This window comes from Oncorhynchus mykiss, chromosome 12, assembly GCF_057628025.1.
Source record: "Oncorhynchus mykiss isolate SJ-2025 chromosome 12, ASM5762802v1, whole genome shotgun sequence".
In the NCBI taxonomy this organism is placed as follows: Eukaryota; Metazoa; Chordata; class Actinopteri; order Salmoniformes; family Salmonidae; genus Oncorhynchus; species Oncorhynchus mykiss.
The window spans coordinates 64,876,839-64,897,272 of record NC_143033.1 but is presented as its reverse complement, the minus strand read 5'-3'; the positions used below and the strand labels follow the sequence as shown (position 1 = coordinate 64,897,272).

The 20,434-nt window shown below is 42.7% G+C and overlaps 2 protein-coding genes across 3 annotated transcripts; one reads left to right on the top strand and one right to left on the bottom strand.

The window, feature by feature from the left end:
* The first annotated feature begins 5,670 nt into the window (after window positions 1-5,670).
* On the top strand, window positions 5,671-12,370 carry rnf25 (ring finger protein 25). 2 transcript variants are annotated; one of them, XM_021626055.3, is made up of 10 exons: window positions 5,671-5,925; window positions 8,645-8,713; window positions 9,309-9,405; window positions 9,812-9,879; window positions 10,008-10,077; window positions 10,315-10,386; window positions 10,597-10,743; window positions 10,928-11,017; window positions 11,211-11,348; window positions 11,465-12,370. In XM_021626055.3, the coding sequence occupies exons 1-10, from the start codon at window positions 5,852-5,854 to the stop codon at window positions 12,266-12,268; spliced, it is 1,629 nt and encodes a 542-aa protein (XP_021481730.1). In that variant the 5' UTR covers window positions 5,671-5,851; the 3' UTR covers window positions 12,269-12,370. The 2 variants fall into 2 exon arrangements, with proteins under 2 accessions (XP_021481730.1, XP_021481731.2); XM_021626056.3 differs by lacking the exon at window positions 8,645-8,713.
* A 117-nt stretch (window positions 12,371-12,487) lies between these two features.
* LOC110539107 (carbonic anhydrase 4) lies at window positions 12,488-18,251 on the bottom strand. The gene is made up of 7 exons (XM_090191390.1): window positions 18,243-18,251; window positions 17,951-18,086; window positions 17,605-17,756; window positions 16,400-16,510; window positions 16,027-16,099; window positions 15,659-15,822; window positions 12,488-12,833 (listed from the first exon to the last, which is right to left on the bottom strand). Exons 1-7 carry the CDS (start codon window positions 18,249-18,251, stop codon window positions 12,648-12,650), a joined length of 831 nt encoding a protein of 276 aa, XP_090047516.1. The 3' UTR covers window positions 12,488-12,647.
* Window positions 18,252-20,434: the final 2,183 nt, after the last annotated feature.

Sequence of the window (20,434 nt, the reverse complement as noted above, 5' to 3'; positions counted from 1 at the left end):
CCCAGCACATTAAAACCTGCTTGTGAAAAGCTGCCAATTTCACAGGAAGTTTACCCACAATATAGGGACTTTGTAGTAAAAAAGTAAACCTTCCGAGCTTCTGAAAAACAAAATGAGGTACAATATTCCAGAAACTGAGGTTTTTTGAAGTACCTTTTAACCCAGTTGACATATCTAATTAAAGAAAGTGAAGTCTAAGACTTTTAGACCGCCATCACAAACCCTGTTGGTGATAACATCTCTTTATCTTATATGGCTTGTTTTTCCATGTGAAGTTGTACAATAGCCTATCTATCTACAGTAAGTGGATTTGGGAATGTCAATAGATGAAAAAAGATAGCCCCTCAGTTTTGGATAAAAGTACCCTCTTTTGAAGACTTAAATCCCACCCTAACCATGAGGATAATACATTTTTTATAGATTCAGTTACAGGATTCAAATTAAGATTATTCTCAGCCTTAAGATTTTTGGTTATCTTTACACCAAGGCAGGTTACAGTATCTTTTTCCAGAGATGTTACAATCTGCTGGATTGACAGCTCCTTTCAGAACAAACATCTCACATTTGGAAAGATTTAAATCCAAACCTGAGATTTTGGAGAACAGCTTCACGATATCCAATGCTAATCTAGCTTGTGACATCTTTCCAAAAAAAAGTGAGGTGTCAGTTGGGATATCTTGATCTCTCTGGCCTGGAATGTAAATGCCTTCAAATTGACTTTGATAAACTAATGAGCATAAGGTTTGGAGGATAAGGAGAATAACAAAAATAAAAAAGGTGAGATTGGACAACCTTGTCGTATTCCTTTGTAAATGTTAAACGTGGAGGATATTCCATGACAGAGTTTGACACAGCTATTGCCACCATTATACAGAGTTAGCATCAACAAAAAAATAAATAAGAATAAGATAAAATTGTAACTTACGGTAGGTATCAAATGCTTTCTGAAAATTAAAAAATCAGGTAACAGGAAAGTCATCCAATACATCACAATTCTCAATCTAACACTAGCCTCAGATTATTAGATATATGGTGCCCTTTCATACATCCTGATTGACATTCATCAATCAGATCATTCAAGCATATCTTTAACCTTTTCACAAAGATTTAGGCTATCATTTTGTAATCGTCATTTAGGAGTGTGATTGGACAGCAATGATCAATAATTAAGAGATCCTTTTGTGGTTTATGTATGAGAGTAATAACCCCTTGCTTCAGGGGCAGGTAGTTCTCCCTTCTTTATAGCCTCCTTAAAGGCTTCAAGTAAAAATTTTGCTATTTCTTCATAGAATGTTTTGTCAAGTTCAGAGGTTAATCCATTACAACCTTGATTTGTTATTTTTTAGTCGAGCAACCCCATATCGGATGTCCATAATGGATCAATCTTGACAAGACCGATTTAATTATTCACTAACCGAGTTAACATTCTCTATTGAATAAAGGAGAACCTTAGAGTCACTCAAACTGTTATCTAAGGAGTAAAGATTCTCATAAAACTTAGTGGTAAAGTCTGATAACAACTCTCTATCCTCAGAGGTTACCCCATTAATCTTAAATTATTTGAAGTATGTTGAGTTCCCCTCCTCTTTTCAAAATTAAAAAGTATCGACTGTTCTTTTTGCCTTTTTCAAGCCATTGTTTTCTGAATCTTATGAAGGCACCTCTAGCCTTTTCCTCATAAAATGTATCTACTGTAGTTGATTCTTTCTCATGAAGTGTGATATCAGCTATTTTCTCAGAGAGCTCAGCTACCTCACATCTTCTTAAAGCAAGCCATTTCCCATAAGTAATACAGGCAGAGTGGATTTTACATTTCAGCAGTTCCCAATATTTCCCCTATTCTGCATTAGAGGTAGCTAAATTCCAGTGAACAGAAATTAGATTCTTAATCACAGTTTTTCAATCACCATGCAATAACAATGAGTTATTCAATTTCCAATAACCACCCGAGTATTTCTTATCATCATTACTGCACATTCTTACAGTCAGCCATTTAACTTTATGATCATCAGGACTGCAGGCAGTATTTTTACCTCTACAGTGTTGGGCTCAAGACAAGAGGTTATCACCCACAAGTCAATTCTTGATTGTAGTGAAGATCTCTATTACTCCATGTGTATTGTTTCTCTCCAGTACTTTTAACTTTCCATATGTCAATTAAGTCGAGGATTTGACAGAAAGTCACCAATTTGTTCACACCAATGTTAGGCCTATGGGGCAATCTATCAGTCTCATTATAATAAACCATATTAAAATATTAAAATCCCCAAGTGTCTATTTGAGTAAACAAAAATGTCCCTTTGAAATTGTCTGCTAAAATGTGGCGTGCCAGACGCATGTACGCTGACACGGTCGCCAGTTGTACGGTGTTTCCTCCGACACGTTGGTGTGGCTGGCTTCCAGGTTAAGTGGGCATTGTGTCAAGAAGCAGTGTGGCTTGGTTGGGTCGTGTTTCGGAGGACGCGTGGCTCTCGACCTTCGCCTCTCCCAAGTCCGTACAGGAGTTGCAGCGATGAGACATGACTGTAACTACCAATTGGATACCATGAAAAAGGGGTAAAAGTTAAAAATATAAATAAATTGCAACCCTAGCTGAATGATTAGTCCCGTGGGCCAAGATAATGTCACTGCCCCACTGATTTTTCAAAATATTATAGTCCTCTTTGCATGAATGTGTCTCTATAAAAAGGTGCTTCATAATTGTATTAACAGAAGTCTTAACTTGTAAACCATAACACCACAATTCAAAACTAGAATGCTCAGTTTGTTGTGGGGAAGGGGCTACCTTATAAGGCTAAGGATAAGGTGGAGCAAATCCCCTAAGTCTAATTAATTTTTTTGTCAGCGAAAAAGGCTCGGATTCCCCTGTAGTATCCACCCTTTCCTTGATTTCGGGCCTGTTGGACGAGAGGCCACTACTTTGCCTTTGCTGCCTTGTCTGCTGCAGTCAGGTCCTCACCGAATCAACATTTTCTCTCTTTCAGAAAGGCGCTTTCCGTTGCTTTCTTTCAAACGGCATCTCTCGCTGTGCGGAAAGCAAACTTGAATGATGATCGAGCGGCTGCCGATGGCATCTTGCTTTGTCCCAATACGATGAGCGGCATCCACAGCCATGTCCATATATCCTTCGAGGAAGTCCGGAACCACATGGTTACACATGTCTCTTACTATGTGCTTCACATTCTCACCCTGGTCCTCGGGGACACCAAAGCCGTAGCCCCCGCCGTATACGGTATCACTCTGCTTCCGACAAGCGCTCTTGCATATCGGCGATGGTCTTCTCCTTTGCAGTACATTTATCAGAGGTTGCAGTGGTTGCACGTTTAAGCTCTCCGATACTCTCATATGCATGATTCAGGGTCGTCTCGAGGTCAACAATTATTTATGTGTTTTCGTGTATCATTTTTCCAGACCATCGGCTCTTTCGTTTATCTTTACAGTGACAGCATCGATTATGTTGACCTAGAGTTCACGCTAAGACAATTCTGTCTCTGTCTTTTTGGGTGCAGGACTATTGACTAGAGTTCCTGAATCAACCAAATGTACAGATTCCTCCATTTCTTCTCCTGAGGAGTCGGGTGGTGTTTTCTCCCTGGTGTATGAGTGGTCAGTTAGCAACTGCCTTCTTCTTTGCCAAGTTTCCGATCAAGGTAACGGTCTACTGAGCGTTGCTCTCTGTTGTGTTTACTATAAACCAAGTTTGTTACATTTAAATAAGTTTGAGAGGGATAAAAGTTACTCGGAGCAAGATAAAATCCCATCTGCACTCGCCGCCATCTTTCTGGAACCACCTCAGGATGAAGTTGGTGAAGAGCAACTTTAGAAACATGCAGTCACTGCAGCAGAGAGGAAGAGAGAGGCTGAACTTGGCGGAAAATCTGTCTCCCTCCAGCAGGTGGCGTTTTTTCATTGTTTCACCCACCAAGCAAAGAGATTTTTGTATGGAGGTCAATGAGAGTGTTGAATTTGGTCACCAAAATAATGTATGGCATATTTACTGAATTAGGTTTATTTGATCTAATAGAAGTTTTGTAATGCTTAAGTTGTTATGAGTGTACTGATATAAGCAGGAGACGTGACATCCCGGAAACTTTGAGAAAAAATCAAATCAAATCTAACTTTATTTGTTACATGCGCCGAATACAACAAGTGTAGACCTTACCGTGAAATGCTTACTTACAAGCCCTTAACCAACAGTGCAGTTCAAGAAGAGTTAAGAAAATATTTACCAAATAAACTGAAGTAAAAAATAATAAAAAGTAACACAATACAATAACGACGCTATATACAGGGGGTACTGGTACTGAGTCAGTGTGTGGGGGTACAGGTTAGAGGTCATTTGTACATATAGGTAGGAGTGAAGTGACTATGCATAGATAATAACCAGTGAGTAGCAGCAGTGTACAAAACAAATGGGGGGGGGGTGAGAAAACAGTCTATGACTTGGGTGACTGGGGTCTCTGACAATTTATTGGTTTTCCTCTGACACCGCCTATTATACAGGTCCTGGATTACAAGAAGCTTGGTCCCAGTGATGTACTGGGCTGTATGCACTACCCTCTGTAGCGCCTTACAGTCGGATGCCGAGCAGTTGCCATACCAGGCGGTGATGCAGTCGGTCAGGATGCTCTTGATGGTGCAGCTGTAGAACATTTTGAGGATCTGGGGTCCCATACTAAATCTTTTCAGCCTCCTGAGGGGGAAAAGGTTTTGTCGTGCCCTCTTCACGACTGTCTTGGTATGTTTGGACAATGATAGTTTTCTGGTAATGTGGACACCAAGGAACTTGAAACTCTCGACCCGCTCCGCTCCAGCCCCGTTGATGTTAACGGGGGCCTGTTTGGCCCACCTTTTCCTGTAGTCCACAATCAGCACCTTTGTCTTTCTCACATTGAGAGAGAGATTGTTGTCCTGGCACCACACTGCCAGTTCTCTGACCTCCCTATAGGCTGTCTCATTGCTGTCGGTGATCAGACCTACCACTGTTGTGTCGTCAGAAAACATCATGATGGTGTTGGAGTTGTTTGGCCACGCAGTCGTGGGTGAACAGGGAGTATAGGATGGGACTAAGTACACACCCCTGAGGGGCCCCAGTGTTGAGGACCAGCGTGGCAGATGTGTTGTTGCCTACCCTTACCACCTGGGGGCGGCCCGTCAGGAAACCCAGGATCCAGTTACAGAGGGAGGTGTTTAGTCCCAGGGTCCCTAGCTTAGTGATGAGCTTCATGGGCACTGGTGTTGAACTCTGAGATGTAGTCAATGAACAGCATTCTCACATAGGTGTTCCTTTTGTCCAGGTGGGAAAGGGCAGTGTTCCTGGAGTGCTCTGTAAGGGTGAAGGAGATTGAGGTGGCAAAAGTTAGAGCAGTAATTTGAATCTCCTATGCGATTAAAATAATTGAGAAAACAAGTGATGCTAGTGAAAATATGGTAGTGGATGCACCACAGCCTGTAGTAAATGTTTGCTGCCAGTCAAAAGACACCCTTTTATGTTAAAGTGGGTTTTGTGGTGTTCATTGCCATAGTTATAAAATGTATGGCACAAGTCTCAAAGAAGTCTAAGAAACTGGACATTTTTCTGGCTGTGGCAGAAAAGTTTGGGGGATTTAAGGATTTTACATCTGAAGACTTGCAAGGGGTACGTACTGGTGCCGGAAGACCCGCCCTCCCAGGTTCCCCTTGAGCCTTTGTAGGGATCAGATCAGTTTTTTTTTTAGAAATGTTGTTTGATTTAGTTTAGTTTATTAATCGATTTTTGGGGTCATTTGGAAGTTTTTGGGGGGGTATTTAGTTCCATTTTTGGTCATCCTGTTTCCATCCCACACAGTAGGTGGCGGGATACACATTTAAAATGTGCGATCGCCAATATACCATAGAAGAAGAAGTAGTCCCGGTCGGCAGAACGAAGATGGCTGCTGAAAGCGAGTGAGTTTGTTGATGATAGCGTGTAGGTGGAGAAAATGTGGCAAATGCCTATATAATACGTTCATTCATATTCAATACCATTTAATTGAATATGTATCTACAAATTATATGTACGTTGTAGATTGTGGTTAGCTAGCTATGTGTCGCTAGCTTGCTAGCTCCGGCGGCTAGCGTTAGCTACATACTAAACGACACTGCTGAGTGCAGGGTATGATGCGTGTTGTGATCATACGAAAAGGCTCTTGCAAGCAAGCTGTTTGTTCAGCATTGTAATTTACCAAAGAGATTACATTACATACAGTGCTAGTTAGCTGACATCCATTTAGGAAAATACACAAAGTTTATATCGGCTTGAACCAGAATCTGGCCTTAAAGGAGACGTTGAACGTGGCGAGGAGAATCGACCAGATTCTGGTTCAGTGCTACGTCGTTCCATGTCATTTCAGCAAGCCATGACACCCACCATCTCAGATTGTTCTGAAATAATTTCCGTAGTTAGAAACCCATAACATTAGCAGTCCTGACACATTGTTTTGTTGAAATGTAATTGATCTGAGAAATTAATAAGATTGATTACACCCAAATGGGCAATTTTAAATGTATGGAATGCATAATATCCAATAAATATAGTACCTAACATCCGGTTTTGACCGTACTTTTTTCTAACAATGAGTAAGTCATGAAGAATCCAAGGAAATGGCCAAACGCCAGCCATGGACCCCTCGCACCAAACTCCCAGCGACAAGTAGTATGGCGCTGCGGCTCGGAGTATTGTTTCTTTGTCTTATATAATGTATTCTCATAGAATTAGTTGATTTTTATTTTTCTCCTCCTGTTCAGAGAAATTAGTCATTGAAATTGTTAGGTTTATGTCCTATCCTGCATTCTCATATTACCAGGTTCTGACCACTACATGGTGGTGTTCCTGCTAGTATGTGATTATTTATTTTTAAACAGCCCCTCAATGTTAAAGGGATAGTTAATCAAAATCACAATTACATTGGTTTCCTTATTCTGTAAGTGGTTTATGGACAAGGTATGACCGCAACCCATGCTTTTGGTTTTGTTTCCCTGGCCACTGTTTCAAAGGCTAACGTTTTAGCATTTGTGACACAAATCCAATGCAAGTCAATGGGACAGTGCCTAACAGAAAGTCTACACACCCCCTTGGATTTCTTCACATTTTTATTTTGTTACAAAGTGGGATTAAAATGGTTTAATTGTCATTTTGTCAACAATCTACGCAAAGTACTCTGTCAAAGTGGAATAAAAATTACATTTTTAAAGATTAATGAAACACTTACACCTTAATTAAATAGGTATTCACCCCCCTGAGTCAATGTTAGAAACAACTTACGATTACACCTGTGAGTCTTCTTGGGTTAGTCTCATAAGAGCATTGCAGGCTGTCACATCCAGCTGTGATTGGGAGTCCCATAGGGTATAGCACAATTGGCCCAGCATCGTCCGGATTTTGCCGGAGTAGGCCGTCATTGTAAATAAGAATTTGTTCTTAACAGACTTGCCTAGTTAAATCTAAATTCTTCATGCTCTGTCAAGATGTTGGGCCCATGGCTTGACAGCAATTTTCAAGTCTTGCCATAGATGTTCAAGCAACTACTGAGTATGCTCAGTTCAGAAGTATGACTGCATCTTTGTGTCTGGGTAGTTTAATACATCATCCACAGCATAATTACTAACCTGACCATGCTTAAGGATATATTCAATGTCTGATTTATCTACCAATCACTGCCCTTAATTATGCGGCTTTTGAAAAGCTCCCTGTTCTTTAGTTGAATCTGTGCTTGAAATTCAATACTTGACTGAGGGAGATGCTGTGTATGGGGGACAGAGGAAGGGGTAGTTATTCAAAAATCATGTCAACACCTATTTCAAACACAGTGAGTCCATCTAACTTGTGTTATTTGTTAAGCCACATTTTACTTCTGAATGAATTTAGGCTTGTATAAACAAATTGGGGGAATACTTATGCAATGACAATTTGAGTTATTACATTTTGTCTTTTCACTTTGACTTTATGGAGTATTTTACGTAGATCAATGACAAATGCTAAGTTAGTGGACGACAACCAAAGCATGGTGGGGTTCTTATAAAACACCTCGAGCCGCACCGTCTAGTGGTCAGAACCTGATGATGTAGGATGAAACATAAACCTAACAACTTTAAATACTCATTTCTCTGAACAGGGTTTTGAAAACCATCACCAAATTCACTGGGAATACATTACATAGGCTGAAGAAACAATACCCTGAACCGCAGCAAAATACCACTTGTCAGACAGAGAACTAATACTATATACTCATTGTTGGAAAAAACGTTTGGTTCAAATCATGTGTTTAATTATTATATGAATCCTATAAATTAAAATAGCCAATTTGGGTGCAATCAATTACTTTGGTTTTTCAGAGATCAAATTATATTTCGAACAAAATAATTTCTGAACAATCTGAGATGATGGGTGTCAATCCTCTTTCGTGTGCTTTGAGGTTAAACGACCCTGCTGTCATTTTATAGCTAGCTTGACCATTTACCACGCATGATTAACTGAGCTATGCAGGGTCTACATTCTTACATTTGGTTTCGCTAGTTAATGATCCTGCTCTGCAGTAAGTTAATGCGTTACAGTTCAAGCCATTTCTGCTGTAACATCCAGATTGTTGCATCATTCATTGACATTGGCTACATCTCCTCTCTACAGTGTGCTGTCTGAGATTGAGGTTCTCCAGTCCATCTATCTGGATGAGCTGCAGATTAACAGGAGAGATGGGTGAGCCACTCAGTTTGATGATAACCCATGCCCCAGAACACCACTAAGACCTCACTTTGATGGTTAGCAGTATTTTGCTGACTCATGAATCTATATAAATACCAGCTGTAGCCTGGTTGCAGATCTGTTTGTGCCCTGGTGTGGCATAGCAACAAATTACAAAGTAACTTGGTTCACCTTAAGCACATACAGTATAGATCTGTGACCAGACTATAATACTATACACAAACACCACACGCCATTGTATCAGAGGTGCGGTGTGCTAGTTAGCTATGTTTTTTTGTCGCGTCACGAGGCTGGACCAGATAGAGGGATATTGTAGGTCTGTTGCATCATACTCAGCTGATTGTGGCGTTCCCCCCTCTGTATTCAACATCCTGTCCTCCCAACTGCTCTCTGAAGAGGTCTGTCAGCCTTCACACTTAAACAGACATCTCCTTCTGCCCTCTCTTCTATCCCGGGGTGTTTTACTATAATGTATGAGTGATTAGCCTCCCCCGGCCAATGGATAAGACTAGATGAATAGCTGATAGACTTCGGGCTTTGAAGTGGGTGTGTGTGTTTAATTGACATTCTCTGTTGCTCTCTCTTATAGGGGATGGGAGGTGAGTCTGGTTCTATATCCCTCCACGGGTGAAGATTCCCTCTCTCAGTTTGTGCGACTCACCCTAACTTTGACTCTCGACTTCCAGGTATGCTCATATTCCCTGCTACCTTGTCCTTTGCAATCCATTTGATTATAAAACAAAATAGATATTTAGGTTACTTGTGTAAAAAAAAAAAAGTGTGTACTCCCTAAATATACTGGCCTTCCCTTCTCCTGGAGAGCTACCTACAAGGTGTGTACACTTTTTTGTGTATTGGTGCAGGGATGTAACAAACGCCTGCTTACCCAGTAGCTCTCCAGGACCGGAGTTGATGGGTCCCTGTGTGAGTTTTGAGACAACCCTCCATGTAGCAACAACACTTCCTGTCATTGTGAAAGTTTTTCCTCATGCTTTCATAATTTCCTTTCCTTAGAACCCTGCCCTGTCCTTTTCATTCTCAGGACATGCCACTTTCAAATGTTATACACTGATCTCTCTTTCTCTTCCTAAGTATCCCTCCTCTCCTCCCTCCATTTCCATCCACAACCCTCGGGGTCTTTCTGATGACAAGCTGTGCAGGTAATGAGAGTAAATCTGTTGTCCTCCATCTTAGGTTCATTGTAGTCTGCTCTGATGAAGGGTAGTTAAATTTAGTTTATGTCCCCTGTTGCTTGTATTGCTCCAAAATTTCTCTCTCTCTCTCCCAGTGTGCAGAAATGTCTACAGACAGAGGCGGAGTCCTGCCTGGGTTCCCCTGTGTTGTACCAGCTCATTGAGGCCAGTTCTCTTTCTTTCTCCCCGTTTCTCTCATTCTCTCTGTTCTTATTTGAAATCTCTTAGTTGGAGACTACAGTAATTTAAGAACTGCATTTGTGATATTATAATTAGGACTGTGGATCAAGGATGCCCTTTGTCCTGATTTAAAAAAAAAAAAGTTTTTTAAATTTAGGGATGTATAAATAGAGATGAATATCAAGTACCTGACTCGGTCCCTCTTTTCTCTGTCTCTCTCAGAAAGCCAAAGAGATCCTGACGGAGAGCAATATTCCCCATGGGAACTGCGTCATCTGCCTGTACGGGTTTAAGGTGATCTGTTTTAATTAATATTTCCATTAGTCCACACAAGATGAGAATTTAAACTAGTCTTCCTGTTTGAAACTCTCTGTAGCCCATGTTAACACCAATCCAATGCTTTTGAAATCCGCGAGGGGGAGTGAGCAAGTGGACACAAAATGGAACCGCAGCATTGTGTGTGATGTAAACCTTGTCCTCCCTTGTCTTACTGGTCTGTCCCAGGATGGGGAGGCGTTCACCAAGACCAGATGCTACCACTATTTCCACTCCCACTGCCTAGGCCGCTACATCACCCACTCTGAGACTGAGCTCCAGGAGAGGGAGAAGGAGCTGGAGCAGGACAAGACACGGGAGAGGACCGACGATGAGGTGAGATCAAGTATCCATATGCAGCAGTAGAATTGACGGAGTTGCTGAAGTGAAACTGCATTTTGGGGGGGGGGGGGGGGGTGTATTTTTGTAAAATATTTTTTTTGCTATATTCCTGGAGATTTTAGTGATGATTCATTTAGTGGTCATTTTGACTGGCGGTTCTTTCTCCCTCCCCCTGTAGGAGCTAACTGTTGTGTGTCCCGTGTGTAGAGAACCTCTGACTTACAACGTTGCCCAGCTCCTGTCCAATCCCGCCCCTAGCTTTCCAAAGGTAAAGACAACTGCACACACTGACGACACACTGTACTGCTATGTTGCTTCTTGTAGCTGTTCTTTTTTCCTCTACAGTACTGTCATAAATTGGCTTGCAATTTCAACTACACCACTTGTGGTACACCACACCTTCAATTATAGTGGCTGCTATTGCAAATACATCCATTTGTGCTGACCTCTACTTCACTCAGCTGGAGGGAGCGGTGATAGGGGTGGAGTTCCGGCAGAAGTGGGCTGAGCTCCAGAAACTTTTGGAGCGTCAGAAAGCAAAAGGCGGGATTATTGACACAGAGGCGGAGTCTAACCGCTTCCTCATACATATTAATGAGGTAAGGAACAAGGAGGGGCTTAGCAAACAATATTAGCTGAAGTGTGTCAGTGCGTGAGCGTACACTTTCCTGATGATGTATCTTAATTAAACAACGTTATGACTTGTTTTTCACAGCCGCCTCCCGACTTGGACAACGTCACCACTGACGGGAATGCCTCTCCCAGCCAATCACTGCTCTCCCTTCCCCCTGCCTCCACCAATCAGATCACAGCACCAAAGCTGCAGCACGCTGGCCACTCGCATCGCAGGGGAAGGCCAGGTCACCAGTACTGGCACCAAGGGCCACAGGGCCACTTCAGGGGCCTGAGGAGGGGAGGGAGAGGCAGGCCCCACACCCACCCAGGGACACCTGTCCCCCCCACTGACCATCTGGACAAACTCTCCCTGTCCTCAGAGAAACATGACAACTTCCACAGTGCTCCTCCTGCCAACTCTCACGACGCACCGATCAAAGCCAGACTTCAGGAGAACTCAAGCCACCCAGAACTGGGACAAGCACAATTAAGCCAATTGGAGAAGGAAGAAGGGGAGGGACGTACGGAGCTAGGCCAACAAGAGGCTCCAGTTCCTAAAGACGGTCAGCCAATAAGCAAATCAAGCCTGGACACTCCTAAAATGGACATCCCACCTAGCAACGGCATGGAAATGGAGCCTGGGCGAGGCCATAGGGAGAGGGGAAGGAGGAGAGGCCCTCGCGGTTCAGCGCAACAGCCTGACCAATGGCAAGAGCGGTATTTCAGAGGAATGGACCAATGGGATGCTCGGGGGGGCAGGCACCATCGCTACTGGGACGGGCGAGGTCAGCGAAGCAGGGGAGGTGCCAACTACCCCCGTGGCAGAGCTCACATGGCTGGTGGGAGGGGCTTCCATCAGAGTGTGGTAGAGGGAGAGGTAGAGAGAGAGGGTGCTGCTCTATGACAAAGGGACAAAGGAGGAACTAAGAACAGCTATGTCTGTACCTCCATTTACATTCTCGATACACCTAAAATAAAGCTTTGCATTGTCTGGCACCTAAGTGAACCGGTGTGTCCTGCCTTTTTTCCTATTGCCGTTTGAATTGTTGTTGTCAGTGGGCAGTTTAGTTTACGCTGAAGCATTCTTTTTGCTGCATAAGATACTAATGACAGGGTACAGTTGTCCTGAGGGAACATACAGCACATTTATTATTGACAGAAATCGGCTGAAATTGACCTCCCTTGAGTATCAAACACTTATTTTCCCCACCCGCTTCTTTTTTCCTCCTGCTTTCCCTCCACCCCTTATTTCTGCATACCTCCCCTCCCCTGGGCGTCCAGCCTCACCCCCAGCCCAGTAGTAGCAGTAGAAATAGGCCGGGCGAGAGAGCCCCTCTGCTGGAAGTCTGGCTGCTGTCCCCCAGTGGGGACACTGACACCCCGGGGGAAGCGTAGACGGGGCGCCCGTTGAGGCGCTGCACTGGCCGGTAGATGTTTCTGTACTTCAGGGTTTTAGGAAACCGCTCCACCTGAGTGGGACAGGGGTATGAAAGGGTTAGCTTAGGCACTGTACTTTATTTACGAGGGATACCTGTGGAAAATCAGACGTCTGAAATAAAAATGGATGGCCCTCACTTCAGTAAAATATATTTTTACCTGACCCTCCCTTAATGTGTGAAAAAAGTGACCCTCTCCTACACCCCAAATAATAAGTAAAAGGTGCACTATGCAGAAATCGCTCCGCCATTTCCTGGTTGCAAACATTCTGATAGTTGCTTAATTTCAGTGACGAAAAAAAGCAATGTAAACAATCATAGTACCATCTAAACCCCTGTGAAATATACAGTACATGACCAAAAGTATGTGGACACCTGCTTGTCAAACATCATTCCAAAATCATGGGCATTAATATGGAGTTGGTACCCCCCCCCCCCTTTGCTGCTGTAACAGCCTCCACTCTTCTAGGAAGGCTTTCCACTAGATGTTGGAACTTTGCTGCGGGGATTTGCTTCAATTCAGCCACGAGCATTAGTGAGGGCACTGATGTTGGGCGATTAGGCCTGGCTCACTGTTGGAATTTCAATTCATCCCAAACGTATTCGGTGGGGTTGAGTTCGGGGCTCTGCAGGTCAGTCAAGTTCTTCCACACCGATCTCGACAAACCATTTCTGTATGGACATCGTATTGTGCACAGGGGCATTGTCATGCTGAAACAGGAAAGGGCCTTCCCCAAACTGTTGCCACAAAGTTGGATGCACAGAATTGTCTAGAATGACATTGTATGCTGTAGCGTTAAGATTTCCATTCACTGGAACTAAGGGGCCTAGCCCAAACCATGAAAAACAGCCCCAGACCATTATTCCTCCACCACATTTTAGTTGGCACTATGCATTTGGGTTAGGTAGTGTTCTCCTGGCATCCCAGATTTGTCCGTCGGGCTGCCAAATGATGAAGTGTGATTCATCACTCCAGAGAATGCGTTTCCACTGCTCCAGAGTCCAATGGTGGCGAAATTTACACCAATCCAGCCAATGCTCGGCATTGTGCATGGTGATCTTAGGCTTGTGTGTGGCTGCTCGGCCATGGAAATCCCTTTCATGAAGCTCCCGACAAACAGTTCAGAGGTAGTTTGGAACTTGGCCGTGAGTGTTGCAACCAAGGACAGACGATTTTTACGTGCTACGAGTTCAGCACTCTGTGGTCCCGTTCTGTGAGCTTGTGTGGCCTACCACTTAGCGGCTGAGCCATTGTTGCTCCTAGATGTTTCCACTTCACAATAACAGCACTTACAGTTGACCCGGGTAGCTCAAGCAGGGCAGCAATTTGACGAAGTGACTTGTTGGAAAGGTGGCATCCTATGACGGTGCCACGTTGAAAGTCACTGAGCTCTTCAGTAAGGCCATTCTACTGCCAATGTTTGTCTATGGAGATTGCATGGCGGTGTGCTTGATTTTAAACACCTGTCAGCAACGGGTGATGCTGATATAGCCGAATCCACTAATCTGAATGGGTGTCCACATAAAGCGTATTTCCCATAACCAAAAGTATTGTATTGTCAGCTGTTTGAAGCTGGTGTACCAAACCTAATGTATAAGACGCAAAGATTACATTTAAGAACAGGAAGCATAGAAATAGTGAACAGAACAGATCTACTGCTTCTTAGACTTGCTTTCACTGAGAATGACAGATCTATAACTCACATTTCTATGTGAATTTTGTTGGTCCCCCTAAAAGTAACATATTGCAGTGGATAGCAGAGAACATGCCTACATTCACCACTGCAGACGGGTGAAAATATCTCAATTTCAGTAAAAGCACTACAAGAATACAGTATATCTTCTTATTTGCGGCCCAATAAGAAAAAATAGCCTTTTTATAAACGCATTTCATGCAGTTCTATGTCATTTTACATGATTGGAGACGAGCAGAATCTTTTTAAATTCCACAACAGAGCATGACAACGAATGAATGCACGCTGCATCATCTGAGATGTTTTGATTTCTATACAGGCGAATATAAAAAAAAAAATAGGATAGTTTAAGTCCTCATCTTCACACTCCCTCTCTCTCAAACTGAACAGGACATCAGTAGGCCTAGTCCGCACGCACAGATATTGAATTTTTGGGACAAATACAATTTATTTTGCAGAAGAAGCCTTTGACTTTCTTCCTGAAGGGCCACAGTATACTTAGACATCAGCAAGAGCAGGCCAAGGCTCATGATTGTGGTAGGTTGTTTTATATACACACCCCAAGTACATTTTCCCCAGGACTGAGTTTGGGAAACGCTGGCCTAGGTCTATAGTATAGGCTATGGATCACTTGATTGAGACCACACTAGGCGCACCTGATATTGCACGCCCAGCAGAGAATAAGGGATGAAGGGGCAGCAATGGGCACACATCGAGATATAAGCAACTAATTCTCAAACACTGAGCAATATGACATTTAATCTATTACAAATGACATGACCCTCCCCTGGACGAAATTTTACAAATATAACACTCCCCCTGACTGAACTTGAAAAAGCACGAACCTCCCCCATTTTCCTCTGGATAACAATTGTGTAAATTTCAATCGCTGCCTTAGGCTTCTTCAATGGCTCAGACAAATAAAGCTGCACACTCATCTTTCATTTGACATACATTTTACTAAGGAGAACGCTTGTTGGAGTGTAATCCAACCAATCGACAAGTCAGCCCACCACCACTCACTCACCCTCAGCGGGGTTGAAAGAAACCGTAAGCATACGGTTTTCAGGAAGCGGAGGTGAAGACTCAAACCGGATGCTTCCCGTTTCTTCCAGCTCCGCTCAGGCTTTTCTTTTACGCCTGCTATGTTAGGTTACCACTAACTAGATCTCTCCGTAACTTGATTGGCTCTTCGAACACGGTCCATACCACCACTTCATCGCAGGTGGGGGTGGTCAGAGAACCCTGGTAGCGGTAGAACTTGGTGAGGTCCACACTTCCTAGCAGGTCACTGATGGATAGTGGCTGCACTATGTCAACTGATGAACCTGAGACATAAGGAGAGGGCTGTAGTATTAAAAATACTAGAAACATCACCAAAGGGAGGAAACTCTCCCTTTATTAGTGCCCTAAAAGCAATGGAGGTTTCACTTTGCTCTTGCTCTCTCTCTCTGCAAATTCAAATGAGCTACATTGGCATAAAAATAGAGAATATAAGTACTTTAAAGCTAGCTGGCACCACTGCACCTCACCCTTCTCTGTTATATTCAGCAGATATGATGTCAAAGTCCTCCAGGATTCCACATGCCATTGGTCGCCTGTCACCTGGAATCCATGGAATGTGTTGATGATAGCACAAATAACAAGCAGTGGAGGCTGGTGGGAGGAGCTATAGGAGGACGGGCTCATTATAACGGCTGGAACGCATCAAACACATGGTAACAGCGTGTTTGACTCCATTCCACTGATTCCATTCCAGCCATTACAATGATCCCGTCCTCCTATAGCTCCTCCCACTGGCCTCCTCTGATAGCACGGTATTCTGCCATAACTCCGATTACTAAGTCAAGAATCATAACTCTGTCATAGTATTGTCATCATCAGTGTAGAACTGTTGTGACATACATCTATGAAGAATCCAAACACTGCTATCCTCTCTGGGTCAGTCTTAGCCTGCTCCATTGTCAAGCCTTCCTTCAGTGTCACAAGGTGGATCTGAAATCCAACAGAGTCACATCATATAGGACACAACACACACACACACACACACAGAGTGATGTGTATTCATGGATGCCAAGGGAATCTAGGCTTCCCAAAAAACTTGACCAAGAAAAAAAATAATAAAGCATAACATCATTTAGCTTTCGTCTCTGTGTTTCAACATTTTCCTTCAATTCGCAAAAGGCTGATTGTATCTCAGAGGAGAAAGCTAAATTAGCCATGGATGGAGATAGGGATTTGGACTTGTGGTTTTACTTAATTCTCCGTACTGGCAAATGATTATAACGGCGATTCTGGTCCAACCATTAATTCATACCATGTGCCCCTGGCCTGAGAGGATGGAAGTTCAATATGTAGCTAGATGTAGAACGCTAATGTTAACTAGCTAACGTTGCACAAGAAAGGAAGTTAGGCTAGCGAGCAAGCATTTTAGCCAGGTAGCCTAGGACAACAAAAACTAAAAGTGTGTACTATATGACAGAGATATAGACCATTTCGTCAACATGAAAGAAAGGAGGATGGCATTGGTGTTTCTCTACAAGTAGGGTGAGTCAACATGTTTTTCTACTTGCACAAACGCGCACGCAAACACACATGCACACAGAAATCCGAACCATGGACAGCCACATCATATTTAGCTTACATTGATTGGACTAAATTGTTTTTGGTATATTTTAGTTGTCACTGTATTAGAGGTGATTTGATGATGTTGACATGTTGAAGTTTAAATGGTGCTGGAATAGTGGAGGCAGCTCTTGTTTTCTTTGTGACTTGCGGTAACTCTCTATGGTAAAAAAATCAATAGTCTTACTGTACATGCTATATGCTATATGCTTTGTGGACTTCACTGAACAGAGGTTGCTATCAGGTTTTGTGATAAAACAAAGGTGTGGCTGAATTTATTCTGCCACTTTGTCTTCTTATTGTCTCTGCCTTTAGGCCTATATGTCATGGTTGCAAGACATATGAATTAACAGGTTATAGAGCAAACAACACAGTTATCGAAACACAGGTTGTAATATGGCTTTTTTTTGGGGGGGGGGGGGCCTTGGGAGGGGAACATGCACCGCTACTGCACACACTCTCTCTCTTCTAGTACAGTATCTCACCTCCATGGGGTATCTGACTGAATCCACTGTGTGCTCAGAGCCTGGGTGGCACAGTGAGTCGCCTCCCCAGTGGAAATGCATCATGACGGCCGTGTAGCCATGAGGGAGCCCCCCTCCTCTCACCTCCATCAGGCCCTCTAACACACAGCTCACTGGAAGGACGAAAATAAGTTGTGGTTTCCCCATAGTATACGTTAATATGGTATTGTGTATTCACTAACAACTGTTAATGAGTAAATGATACCTGTGTCCTGAGCTACTGAGATTACTTTAAAGAAGACTAGACAACACATGTCCTACAGACACACTATAAGGACAGGACCAATGAGATTCACCACAAGAGTACCTGTGTGTCCATTGTTGGTGAGGAACTTGATGCTGTGTGGATTAGTGATGTCACTGAAGGTGAGGTTGCGGAGACTGGGGTCAAAGGTCAGCTGGTTAGTATCAATGTTGATCGGCGACTGTCTGACCCCCCCACACTGAGAGTTGGGAAGGGAGGGCCAGAAAGAGGGGCTGTTCTCTAAAAGAGAAGAGAGAGAAAAAGAAAGCCTCTGTCAGTTTAAATGTTTGCTGTTCTGAACTGTGTTTGTGTAGCACAATGGACGGAGGTGAAGTCAGAACTGGTGAAGTCTTACCACAGCCATTGTGACACCAGGGCTGGTCTAAAAGAAACACATTTGAAAATACATATAATTCATAGAAAATATATTAATATTCATGAAACTTTAAAAAAAAGTTGTTTTGGAAGGCTACTCACCTGCTATAGCTCGTGAACAGAGATAGAGGATAATACACACAGATGTCTGAAAAGCAAATATAAATACAATGTAGCATAATGATGCATGAAACTATCTTTGTTATCTACATGATTAGATTTCTGTCCAAATGTAGCCATATCAAGATCCCTAAATGTATGATTTAAAAAATGTCTTACCCACTTGTACAACATAGTTTCATGAGTTGAATTAATTAACCACATTAATATTGAAAATACATGTTCTTATATGCCTAGCTACAGCCTGCATTGCCCAACCGCCAAAACGACTTTTCAAGGCTATGTGGAACGTTATAACAAGTGTGTAGTGCTGGGGGAGCACGAGCCTCACCTTTTTCAATTTGAAAATACATGGACAATTTATTCTGATCAATTCTAAATAAATGATATTTAATTACGACAAAAAGAATTCCATAAAAAAACTATAGAATGACAAACCAAATAAATATGTAGCCTACAGTAGCCTAGAGGTAGGTCTGGCGGAGGCGAGAATGATGAAGAACTGTAGGCTACATATGGGCATTGCGGAAGCCCTTTGGAGGCTTGACAAATTTGGCCAATCAGAAGGTAAAACAAAAACGAAATCTAAGTTCACCATGTCTGTCTTGATGTTCATAAAACTTCACCGACCCCATCTTGCGCAGTGGAACGGAAAACGATATGTGACCACTTGGTTACGGTGACGTTCTGCCGAGGACACCCAAACCAGTGGCCACCTGCAAAGCCCAAGAGCCTGACCCTCTCTGGAAGTTGCTGTCGCCCTGCTTGGGAAATTTAGCCTACAGAATTGTAATGAAACAGCAGGGAGCAGGTCTCGAACCCTCGACCTTCTAGCCCGAAGTCCTGCGCGCTATCGACTGTGCCGCAAAAACATGCTCAAGCAGCAGAGTTTATTTCCGTGTTTATAAACCCAGGGTCGTTACACTATATTGGCTATTGGTTGAGACGCAGGGCCGGTTAGCTTAGTATGTCAGGATATTGGACATTTTGAATTGGGCCAAATTGGAAGTAATAATGGATGTAGGTTATAGTTTATTGAGATGCATTAATACACCACACTAAAAGTTTGATTGTATGGCTGTTTTACAGCTAATTTCCTGCAGTTCTATGTAGTCTAGTAATGATTTATGTTCACTACTTGGTCAATTGATTTGATGATCAAATCTATGCAAATTCATTATATGAATTGGTAGTTCACCTGTTTTATTTGATTCTGTAATAGGGTATACTGCAACCATGTGTTCAAGCTAATCAAATCAACGTGTATTTAGCGCTGTCCTTTAACAACCACGAAGGGCGCCCTAATCATTTAAAATAACACTCATCACGATCTGTTGCCTACGCCTAATAGTGCTTCCCACTCATCATGTATTATTATGACAAATGGAAGATGATCACTTCTCACAATGGTGCTCGTTTAGTAAAGTTAGATCAAAGCTTAATCAATGTCTCGCAAGATCAAATAACGATAACATAACGGAAGCGAATATAATAGCATAGTATAGTAGGCCTATAACGTTACTGTTCAACTCTGTTACGCCAAAAGTCCTCATTTAGAATTTCTAATGAGTTTTTTAGCTGAAACTGAATAACCATTAATGAAATGGGTAGCTGAAACTGAATAGTAAAAAAAAAAAACATTATTGCGCCAAAACTCAGAGCCACGAGGCAGGATATATGCTGATTGAAACAAAATACAAGTAAGGCTAACAATTTAATAACACCATCTGCTCTAATTCGCTCATGAAAACAGTATTTCAAGAAGATCAAAATGCATTGGCTATTCCCATGAAACTGATTGAGATCAATTAAAATATTTGCATGCAGATGCGGTTTTACCAGCAAAACGTGAATAGGCCTAATTAGCATTCACGATTGACAGTGATGATGGCCTATTTTGAAATGAGGTATGCCTAACTTGAGGGTATTAAAAATACAACATTTTCTTCAGACAATATGTGGGCATTGGCAGACGTTGCAATTGGAGTATGCACTTGATGCATATTCTTTAGCAGAGCTCGCCAACCCTGTTCCTGGAGAGCTAACATCCTG